Consider the following 11,476-nt stretch of genomic DNA (forward strand, 5'->3'; position numbering starts at 1 on the left):
CCGGCACCAGGCGGGGCCGGTCGAAGGCGGCCTGAGGGCGGTTCCGAGCAAAGCCCGGGCCGGGCTGGGACTGCAACTCCCGGCAGTCCCCGCGGGCCGCGCCCGCCCGGGCGGTGCCGGGAATGCGGGCGGCTGGCGGAGCCATGGCGTGTGAGTGGGAGCCTTTCCCGTCCCTCTCCTCCCGCGGTCCCGGCGCCCGCCCGGCCGGGAAAGGCTCCGCGGGGCGCTGTCCCGGGTGCCCCGCGCCTCCCCGGTAGGATCGGGAAAGGCCTCGGGCCTGGCCGCTGGCACAGCCTGTGGAGCCGGGCAGGGAAAAGGGAGCTGCCCTGGCGCTGCGCTGGGCACAGAGCGGGAGGCAGCGCTCGCCCTGCAGGGGCCAGCTCCTCAAGAAACGCGAACAAACCGGGCGTGCTTCGCTTCAGCTGTTATAAAACAAAAGCAAGCGTGTTTTGTAATGTAGTGGTGCAAATGTGAACCATTATTTTACTCTGATGCGCTTTTACCCGGTTGTGGCCTACGTTGCTTTAGGCTTATCCTGACAATTGCTTTTAAAGAAGTTTTTGAGGCAGCTGGTCAAGGCTGGGAGCGAGGTCTCTCTCTACAGTACTGCTGTACATTTCTCTGTATTTCTGTTACTTCCACATCTCAATGTTTGTAAACGAAACTGTGGCACAAGTACGTGTGTTCTGTTGTGGCTGAGCTTCAGTTTTGCACCATATCAAACTCCAAACCTGAGGCGTATAATATTATATTTAGAGGAAATAATATTATATTTTATAGGAAAATAATATTAATTACCCTAATTACATTTCCTGGGGTTTTAAACATTACAGTTTTTTTTTTTTTTCCTAGTGCCTTTTTTTTCTTCTTGGTTTTTTTTTTTTCTTTTAAGCTGAAATGTAAATCTTTGAGTGGCCAACTTGTATGAATTAAAACACATTCCACAAATACTGAGAAGTTTTTGACAGATCCCTAGTATGATTATCTCGGTGGGTCTGGAACCTATGGTTACATCTATTCAGAGTACCAGATAAGCTTTGTTTGCTCAATGGAGCCAACAGTAAAAGTTTCTCACATGAAGAGTATCGAAGGGAGCAGTTAATCACTTGCTTAACCTCTAGAAATTAGCTGCGTAGCTACTGAAGTGAGAATTAAATAGGAAAAAAGATGTATCTCAACTGCTCCTGACCAATCTCATCTTCACTTGAATCAGTTTCCTGACCACTGGAACTATGTTGCTTCCAGCTTTGTCTTTTTCTTATTGTGATATTTGACTGTATGATGGGGGAATTTTTCAGACAGGAGAGGTACTATGAAACTGGGATAGTTTTATAAAGCCAGAGAGGATCTATTGGTTGTTTGGTTTGTGTTTGTTTTAAAGGAAATAGTTCTACCTGATCAAGGTGTGTTTTCCTACAGCCTGGGGTACCCAGAGATTAATGGAAGAAGTTCAAGGGGTGTGCACAAAACTTGGTTACTTGGAGAGCCTGCAAATGTATATCCTGCTTAATGGAAGTAAAAGCTGTTGATAAAACTTGCAACTTGTCCAGAAACTAGTTTGCTAAGAAATGAATAGGAAAGATGTTAACCTTTCTTGGTTTTTATAGCCATTTCCCAGACTGGGTGCGAATTGAGGGATAAAAGCTAACAATTCCTTTATTTGGTGCTTTTGGGATTATCCAGTCCTTTGGTGCGCTAGTGACATTTTAGGAGACGTGTGTAATAACAAGATGGGTTCTCACAGTGCACAGCAGCTTGGGAAGGAAGGGCTGGGGGGACCTGTGCTCTCCCTTTCTGTAACATGGCTCCTTCCCCTAGAACATGGACTGGGTGTTGCTGGCACGTGAGCTCTGTGATCTTTGCAGGGTGGTGGCCATGCATGGCTCCCACTGGCAATCCTCGGGTTCAGTGCTCTCCCTGCATTAAAAGAGACTGTTTCCAGAGTGAGAGATAGGCTGCAGCCTGAGTTGGTAGTGGTTTGTGCACATGTTTATATATTAACTCATTTGTTTCCTTCAATGCTTATTACTGAATTCAAATTTGGAAGAGTTTCCTGGAGGAATTCTGATGAATAATTTTTTTTCTTTTCTGCCATCAGCCTTCCGCCTTGCTCTTATCCAGCTTCATGTATCTGCTGTTAAATCAGATAATCTCCAACGAGCCTGTGGACTGGTGAGAGAAGCATCAGCTAAAGGAGCAAAACTTGTGGCTCTACCTGTGAGTAAAGATCATGGCACACTTAGCCCTTGTGCTTCAAAACCTCTTTCTAGTGTTATTAATGACTATATATTCCTCTTCCTCCCTGGATAGCTTAGATGCTGAATGAAGCTTCAAAATAGCACTCAAAATTAAAAATCCCAGGGATTGTATCTGGAGCGCACTTAGAGGTGGGGAATGAAAAGGGAAACAAAAAACAGGTTGATCTTTTTTGTAGTGTAGGATTCTGGTTAAGTTTTTTGCTAACATAAATCCTAGGCAATGCCATCATTGATGTATTCTGAATTCAGGTGAGTGACACTGCAGTTTGAATCTTTGCTGAAGAAGTGTAGAAAAAGGCAGTTTTCATCTAAAGAATGTTGACATGAAGGTGAAAGACAGTACACAGAAATTCTTTGCTGTAGGCATTCTAGATACATGAGAAGCAAAATAGACTTAAAACATATTTCCAGCAGGTCATTTGTGGTTGAATGATTGACACATTTCTCTTGTGACTTTTATGTGTGGAAACATAAATAGCCACTTAAAATGGTCAACCACTTCTGACTAACTTTTTGAACTTCAGCCATAATTCAGTCACTTTGCTGAATTTTCACAATAGGTGTGAAACAACCTATTGTGTGCTGACAACAGGGTGGTCTTCCCAGTGCAGCTTTGAGCTTTTCTCCTCTCTTCATGGGGTTGTGTTACTCCTGTACCCTGCAGCATCTGACACAGGAGTGCAAAGTTCATCTCTGTGTGAACTTTGGGTCTCAGTTTTACACACAGAATGTTTTCTCTCCTGATGTCATGAGGGAAGCATTGAGCAACCTTCCCAGCTCCTCTGTGCTGACATGGTTCTTGTGTTGCAAACGTGACTGTTCAGTGATCTGCCCGGGCCTCCTGTGTAGAGATTACCTATTATTTACTGGTTTCATCATGTGTACAAACATTGAATTTTCCAGACTTATTTAGCTGAGATACTCACTTTGCCAACAATGATTTATGCTTTTAGAACAGGAGTTGTCAAACATGGGCAAGGCATCTCCCAGACTTTTGGGAGATACGTTTTGTGTTGACATTTGGGCATGGGCATGAAATACTGTCTTCCCTCTGTTGTTTCTTCAGGGGTTTGTTGGTGTTTTTTTGTAACTTTATACAAAGAAAAGTAACTCACACTGAATATATGAAGATGGAGGCAGCTGGCTTTGCTTTCATTTCTTTGAATTTCAGCCCAGTTTTCAGAAACCAGGGAAGCTCATTTTGACGGCCTGCAGAGACTTCCCTTCCTGCTTCTTCCATCTACAGATTGTGCTGTGGATTAGCTGCTACCTGCTGGCCTAGTACCTGTATAGGGGAAAAAACCCTTTCCATCTTGGGTTCATTTATTCCAGTTCAGTAGAACCTACCTCAGTTGTTAAGAAGTTTGCTTGAGCAGATAAAACAGAAATGTTTATTGTGCTAATCACAGCTTGATTTTTTTTTTTCTCCCTTTTCCTTTTTCCGGGGTGGGGGTGTGTTTGTCACTCCTGATGAGCAAAGGGAACAGTGGAGGTGTCTGGGCTGGGAGTCACTTTCTCACAGAAGAGAAGTTGCTGCCACAGTTTGATAGCCTATCTGTGGCCTCCAGCTGTATTCCTTCAGGGGACAAAAAAGTGTTGTGTGGGGTGTCTCACATCCTCTCAGAACTGTCAAGTGTAATGTGGAGTGGAAGTTCCTCTTATCTTGGGCATCTCAAATACCACTAGCCTGCCTATTTTAGGTATCTAAACTACCCTGTGAATCTGACAGTGTAGAGATAACATGCCTGGTTCTGAGAGATGGCAAATCTTTAACTAGGGGACACTGTTCAGGTTGTCAGGAAATAGTGTTTAAAGGATTGGTTTAGCAAAACAGTAAGTAATTTTGAGAAATGCATGCTTTTGCAAATGTCCTTTTAAAAATTAAGAAATTATTGGCTGAGGATGAGCATTTCACAGTTTTGAGAGGATCTTTTGAACTTTTAACTTGTCAAATGACCTGTGTGGAACTTGGCTCCTCATTCTGATGTGAGCATCCCTTGTGTTCTTGCTAAGCCCAGAGCAGCAGTGAAGTGCTAGCTTTACAGCTTGCATGATAGTCTTAGCTCATGTCCTGTTTGGCATGCACTCCACAAACACACCTGTTGTATTTTCAACAATTGTTCAAGTCTTTCTGGCCTTCCTGGCATTTTCTGGTTCGTTTATTGAGCTGCTATAAACTAAACTCCTGTAACCAAAGGTTGTTTAAGAACATGATTAGAGAGGAATTTGAAAGGTTAGGAATGTCTCATTGTAATGGTGTTACTGGATTTTAGCTTTTTATTTTTTCCCATCTAATTCTAGGAATGCTTTAATTCTCCATATGGAACTCAATACTTTAAGGAGTATGCAGAGAAGATCCCTGGGGAATCAACACAAAAGCTGTCAGAAGTTGCAAAGGAGTGCAGTATATATCTCATTGGAGGTAGTTTACTCTTAGTGACCATCTCACTGGGGGAAAAATGGGAAATGTCTATTACTGCCATTGGATCAAAATTACATCAATAATACAGTGGGGGAAACCTCTGTTCTTGCCTTTACAAAGGATCCATTCCAGAAGAAGATGGTGGAAAGCTCTATAATACATGTACTGTCTTTGGGCCTGATGGTGCTCTGCTGGCAAAGCATAGGAAGGTAAGACAGCAGAATACTGTTATGAAAAGTTTTCTGAGCAGTGTTGCACAAACTATTTCATCTGTACTTAACGATGATATAAATTAGTAGAATCTTATAATAAAAGTTATGTACCATCACCCATGAAATTTCATGTAACTTTTATTTGGGGCATGTAAATGCCACTTCAAAAGGTGGTCATAAATTTGTTCTGGATAAGGATGACAAAATAGTGGAAGGTGTAATTGGCTTTCCCCATATGCTGGGAAAGCCATGATAAAGAATGAAACCTGATCCAACTCAGATATCTCTGTACCCTGGCCTAAGTCTAAAACACAGTGCCACTTTAGTGGGATCAGGATTTTTCCTCAGCTTCCTGATGGATTTAGTTTCTCTGTTATAATAAATACTGTTCTTTACATACTTTGTAAAGTCTGTGCTATACATGTGGTTAGTGCAGACATGTGGAGTCCAAGTTAAGCTATCATTGCTATTTGTGGTAGATGTTTGCTTGTTGTCATCTTCCACCTCAACACTGTCTCCCATTTGTAACTTCAGAGTCAGTTTCTCTTCATGGGACTGTTGTATTCATTCTTATCCCAGTTCTTGTTCATGGGAGAGTGCACGCAGGGATCACTCCATGAGTGAACAACAGTTTATTTTTTCAAGGATAAGCCAGAAAAGGTAATGCAGGGTTACATGGAACAAATAAGGTGGTGCAAAATCCCTCAGTAGTGCAGGTATTCATTTATTCTGTTTGGTGATTCTTCATTAGCATCACTTAGTAGATCACCTTGTGCAGTTCTGTGTTGCCTTCCACCTGTCACAGCACAGCAGTGTGCAAGCCCAGGAGTTGCTCGTAGAATGGGTGCAGGCTTGTGCAAAGTATGAACAAATGATAAACTAAAACCAGCTCTGTTGTTAGGAACAGTCAGGAACTCTCCATTGCAAGGGAGGATTAGAGGCTGCAGCAGCCCCTCAGGGGCATCTGCGTAGCTGAAGTCATGGGAACTTTTTGGCTCGGTGAAGGTGTTTTCTTGAGAAGCTTTACAGGAGTGGGACTCAAATGTTAGACACAATTCATTAAGTCAAGATATCTGTCTGTTTTGCATGCATTTGCAACTTTAGACATGTGTATTTCTGTAAAGAAGAAAATACTTTAAATCATCTTTGGGGGAGCTAATAATGTTAAGCAATGTTTACTTTGGATCCTGACAGAAGAGTAGTCTAGATAACAGTAGAAAACACATGCCTAAAGAGACTCAAACACCAAGTAGAGAAATTGTTAGTAATTGTTATTAATCATAGTATAATTGCAGGTTCATTTGTTTGACATTAATGTTCCTGGGAAGATACAGTTCAAAGAGTCTGAAACACTGAGTCCAGGGAATAGTTTCTCCATGTTTGACACGCGTGAGTACAAGACAAGCCCTCTCTTTTATGGAGCTCTACTACAGTAACACTACAATCACTCTGGAGTTCTCTTCCCCCTCCTCCTTCCCAGCAGTGGGTTTTTAGACTATCAGATTGGGCATTTGATAACCATGGCAAATATAGTTTAAGTTTGCTTCAAGTGTTTGGGTCACTCCTGACACTTTTAAAAAGGCAGTGTTGTTGCAAAAGGACAGAGGAGTAGAAATGATTGAAACATACATCACTCCACTTGCCTTAATTAAAGAATGGTCCTGTTGATTTGTTAGAGAGATGTGACTGTATTTTTTATAGCAGTTACAGCTTGAAAATGGTTCTTAAAAAACACAGCCTAGAAAAGAAAGTACGTAGCAGCCTACACTGGTACATTGCTTCACATGAGGATGATATAATAATGGAGACAGTTAACTAAATCAGGAATCCCATTTCAACCTTCTTAAATCAACCACCTCAGATAAAAAAAAGCAAAATGTCTACTCCTCCCCGCCCCATATTGCTCAAAAACTGTCAGTGTCTGTTTACTGAGCTCCCCACAGAGTCTTGTCTGCCACAGTCACTTTCTCCTGCACAAGTCACTTGCCTTGTGCACACTCTAAGAAAGTACATGATTGTATTTTTACTCCATGGAAAGCAGGGAGTGTTTTCGTTTATTGGAAAGAAATTAACTGAAAAAAATGCAGCTAAATGAGAAAGGAACATGTTACACAAAGATCTGATACAACATGACTTTGTGGAAATGGCTGTTCTTAAAGGCTAGGTAAGACTGCTTCTCTCAGTCTTTCTGTCATCATAAAGCATGAATTCTCCCCCACCAATAGCCAGTGCTTGTTGGACACACATTTAAATATAGCTCCTCCTGTTGCTGTGAGCCATGTAAAATAACAGTTGGCAGGATGTCCACAGGGAGTCTTGTGATTGTTTTGTGTACTCATGCTAGTGATGTGACTGTTGTCTCTTGTGTTTTGAGAACAGCATACTGCAAAGTGGGCCTGGGCATCTGCTATGATATGAGATTTGCTGAGATGGCTCAAATCTACGGCCAGAAAGGTGAGGCTGGGTCACCTAAGGGAACATGGGCAGCCCTAAGGCCAGGCCTAGGCAGGCTGGTTCTAGGTGCTATGTGCTGGGTGATCCCTGGGATCAGGCATTCTTATCACTGCCCAGTAACACAAAATGCATTCTGTGGCCAAGACTTTTTACTCAGATAAGTGACTTCTCTCAGGGAGTCAAGTACCCATCACTTCCTGGTCCACATATGGTGGTGGAGTGATGGAGTTGGGGGTACCCCACAACAGCTCTTGGCTGATGTAACCTGTTACACATGGACAGGCTCTGTTTGGTTCCATTTTGGGCAGAGGCTGGGAAGTATGGAAAGAAACCTCACCCTGGGTTTCAGTGTGAAGGGCCACTCTAGGCTAAACCATCTTCCCCTTAATGATGCTTGGGTTCTAATTGTCTCTTAACAAAGGTTGCCAACTGCTGATATATCCAGGGGCTTTTAACATGACAACAGGACCGGCTCATTGGGAACTCTTACAAAGGGGACGGTAAGATCGCAGTAAGAGCTTATCTCCCTGTTCTAGGGGAGTTTTGGTGCATGGAACTGAACTTCCTTGTGTTCCAAATGACACCTGTGTGTCAGAAGTGGTGCTGCAGGGCCACTCTACCTTTGGAGCTGTACCATCCCTCAAGCCTTGCATGGGACACCAAACTGATTTTACTGTCAAGGAGAAAAGCAGGAAATTCTCGGTCTTGACTCCTGCCAGCGCCTGTTACACCCTTTCAACAGCCCTTTCCCATGGTTCTATGAGCACCCTTCACACACAAATTCTAGAGACAACTGCCAGTAGCCATTTGGGAAGTGCTCTAATTACAGGTAGAAGTAGACTCAGAGATTCCTGAATGCAGTATTATTTATTCATTTGGTCAGCTTCAATCAATTTTGCTACATACTGAATGAACCTGCGAATTACATGATATTCTTTGTACTAACTCTGGAGCCGGGTGCTAGAGATTTCTCTTTCCAGGCTCTTCTTTCCCTGACCTTTGTATCATTCACAGTTTTGGCTAGTCATTTAGAGGATATATAGCTTCTCCTTCAGAGTGGATTCTTTCTCTTCTGCTTAATTAAATGGTATTATAAAAACAATTCTTATCACTTTTTCCTTCCTTCATTTTTATGTGAACACAGAGCTGTTGATAATCAACTCTATGTAGCTGCTGTATCTCCTGCTAGAGATGAAAAAGCATCCTATGTTGCCTGGGGACACAGCACTGTAGTAAATCCTTGGTGAGTTCAATAAAATAAACACCATCTATTTTCGGTCAAAAAAATACTTTAGTTACCAGTCACACTTCAGTCCTACTTTTTCATCTACTGTTAAAAGTGCAAACTCTTGGTAGAAAGCACATGAGACTTGAGCCTTCATTTTCAAGATCATAATTTAAAACAGCCAAACTGAAAAAAACAAGAAGCAAACTAGAACTAGTCTGAGTATATATTCATTTTGGTAGTAAAGATGCTACTTAGTCCTAGGATTTAGCATTAATTGAACTGCTGGCCCTGCCACTTTGTCCCGAAGTTCAGTCCATTATATGCTATGCATATGGTGCAGAAGCAAACCAGCTTAAACAGCTTACACAGAACTATCTCATTTCCTCAAAGAACAACACTGACATAAGAAAGAACAAGAAGAATGTCTTCAGCTAGAGAAGAGAGATTGTGAATTGAGCAGAAGTCACACAGGTGCACAGGAGGTAAAAGTGACCAAATCTTTAGGCAGTTGTTTTTCTTTCAGATAAATCTAGTGATAGTTTGCTTCCAGTTGTTTGCACAGTAAGAAAATCTTTGTCTATGTCTTGAGCTTTTATGTGCTGAAAGCAGTGACAGAACACTTGGGGGAGACATGATCATGTTCAGTAGTTCATGCAGAGTAAAAGTATACTGTTAAAAGGCAGTAGGATCCTCAAAGGAGAAAGTGTACATCTTGGCCAGTGTGGTTGTTCCTTTCTGCTGGAGGTGTGTTGCATGCTCACATGTGGTGGCTCTCAGAGTGGCTTTTATCACAGTTCTTGATCATTGAAAGACACGTTGAGGATGTATATATCACATATAAAAAATGTCATATATAAAGCCTGGAAGCCATTTCTGTCATGCCAGAGTTATGGATTATGATGTTATTTTTAGTACAGCCCTGTCATTACAGCTGTAGGCATCAAGGGTAGGAACTCCTTTTCTGTACAAACAGCAGCAACTGGACTGATGCCTCAAGACCAGTGTGTTAATCCTGTGAACAAATGTGCTTAATTTTGCAGGGGTGAAGTCATAGCCAAAGCTGGGGCTGAGGAAACAGTTGTATACACAGATATAGGTAAGGGAAAAATTGTTTTGGTTTTTTTCCCACTTTTTCTCTTGAGTACATGTCATGACACTAAGGAGAGAGAATTTTTCAAGTCTGTGGCCTTATATATGCAACTACAGATGATGCAGTATTCCTCTGCCTTGTCCACCTTTGCTGGGTTAAAGCAAGAACCAGCAGCACTTGGCTATACTGTTCTATATACAATACTCTACAGCTGTATCCTTCTAGTTCACTTCCTTAGGAAGACGGTGCCACCTTAGGATAAAGCTGAGGCTTTCTATAGCCCTGGCTGCTCATTTGCTGTGCTTTACCACCCCATTCTCCATCAAAGCTGCTATTTTCCCTCAGAGCAAGTCAGGAGCTTTTCTTTTTTGGCTGCTGTTCTCTTAACTCTTTTCTTCTCCCCTGCAGATCTAAAGAAACTTGCAGAAATACGTCAACAAATTCCTATTTTAAACCAGAAGCGTTGTGATCTCTATGGTGTAGAGATGAAAAAGTGAAGCTGGGTGAAGAGGGAAGGTTCAGCTGTCACAATGGCTGTTGCCTTCATCTTTGGAAGGATTTCCTTAGTAGTTGTTCCACAATTTACTGCCAAATGTGCCGGTTAGGAAACCATCACATAACAAAAACTTGGTGCAATTCTAATATGATTGAAATATAACTTTTCTATTTCCTCTCATACTTAAGTATTTCAGAGTACTTTGCAGCTAGGATAAAGATGGAGAGGAAATCAGTTCAACACAGCAGTGATTAACATTGACTTTTATGCATCATAATGTCTTAGTTACCTTCTGAGGGCTGTTTTGTAGAACACAGAAATGGAATTCTTGATCTCTGAAACTCTGTCTCAAGTCAGCTTTGAATATTGAATTTTTCAGTGAATTGTCAGAAAATCTAGAAGCATGATTCTTCTCACTCTGTCCTTTTTAGATGCACATGACTTAACCTAGGTCCTTGAATGCCCTACTTCTAACTTGGGAAGCTTAAAATTTAACACACCAAGGAAAACAGGCCAAATTCTGCTCTTCACTACACAAGACACTGCAAGAAGCTGCCAGACAGAGCTGCTCCTATAGAATCTGTAACAGTTTTTTGTTCATGTGTTTGTCTGGATCTGTGTATTAAATTCTCCTTATGGCAAATCTTGTTCATTGCTGAAGTGACATGGGTTACTGTGTTGCTAAAATAATTCAGATGTTGCCACACCTTTGCTCTCCATACTGCTTCCTTAATAGAATGTCTGAGCGGGCTTTAATTCTGCTGCCTGGAAAAGGCTGAGGGGAGTCAGGTTGGAAAACCTGTTACACCAAGTCCTTCTGCCCACAGTCTCCCAGAAGACTGCTCGATGTTTGAATGCATTATTGCTGTCATGGGCAGCTCCCATCCACTGCAGAGAAAACATTCCTTACTGTGCTGCTTTTGCTGGAGACAAACTGTGAACAATGGCTTTAAAATGCTGAGAACCAGCCAAGCATGTTGCACTTTTGGTTTTGGGTTGTTTTTTTTGTTTTTTATTTGAAGGAAGACATCTTTTAATGTAAAAAGCATTTACAAATTATGCTTTTTATTCCTTGGGATGAAAATAAGAAGCAACTTACCAGCCTTCACTGATAAGCTTTTCGTTTTCCAGCAGCATAAAACAACCCTAAGGCTAAAAGTGACTTCAAAATACAAAAATGGGAAGGAGAAAAGGTTTTATCTTGCTCTAGCTAACCACATTTCCCCAAATACCATCTTACCTTTTATTCATGTTCAGCAATCCTCCTCTTCCCACAGTTTTTTGGTTTGGTGAGGTTTTTTGGTGTTTTGTGGGTT

General features: G+C 41.8%; 2 protein-coding genes across 3 annotated transcripts in view; both read left to right on the forward strand.

Annotated features, from left to right (window-relative positions):
* TBC1D23 (TBC1 domain family member 23) overlaps positions 1-2,213 on the forward strand; it is a 37,072-nt gene extending 34,859 nt beyond the window's left edge. For both annotated transcript variants that reach the window (XR_004499340.1, XR_004499339.1), the window contains exon 21: positions 2,099-2,213. The gene's annotated coding sequence lies outside the window, so the exon portion shown is untranslated. The remainder of the gene's footprint in view (positions 1-2,098) is intronic.
* On the forward strand, positions 48-10,820 carry NIT2 (nitrilase family member 2). The gene is made up of 10 exons (XM_015623974.3): positions 48-150; positions 2,099-2,217; positions 4,560-4,680; positions 4,801-4,889; positions 6,188-6,281; positions 7,272-7,346; positions 7,768-7,846; positions 8,491-8,589; positions 9,615-9,670; positions 10,073-10,820. Exons 1-10 carry the CDS (start codon positions 123-125, stop codon positions 10,159-10,161), a joined length of 849 nt encoding a protein of 282 aa, XP_015479460.1. The 5' UTR covers positions 48-122; the 3' UTR covers positions 10,162-10,820.
* Positions 10,821-11,476: the final 656 nt, after the last annotated feature.

The sequence above is a fragment of the Parus major genome, chromosome 1 (assembly GCF_001522545.3).
Source record: "Parus major isolate Abel chromosome 1, Parus_major1.1, whole genome shotgun sequence".
NCBI classification, from domain to species: Eukaryota; Metazoa; Chordata; class Aves; order Passeriformes; family Paridae; genus Parus; species Parus major.

Bases quoted from the DNA above. Each gene is read 5' to 3' on its own strand.
- NIT2 (XM_015623974.3), top strand. From the start codon at position 123: ATGCGGGCGGCTGGCGGAGCCATGGCGT. The intron at 4,890-6,187 runs GTAAGACAGCAG...GTATAATTGCAG, and splicing joins TGCTGGCAAAGCATAGGAAG to GTTCATTTGTTTGACATTAA. The intron at 6,282-7,271 runs GTGAGTACAAGA...TTTTGAGAACAG, and splicing joins TTTCTCCATGTTTGACACGC to CATACTGCAAAGTGGGCCTG.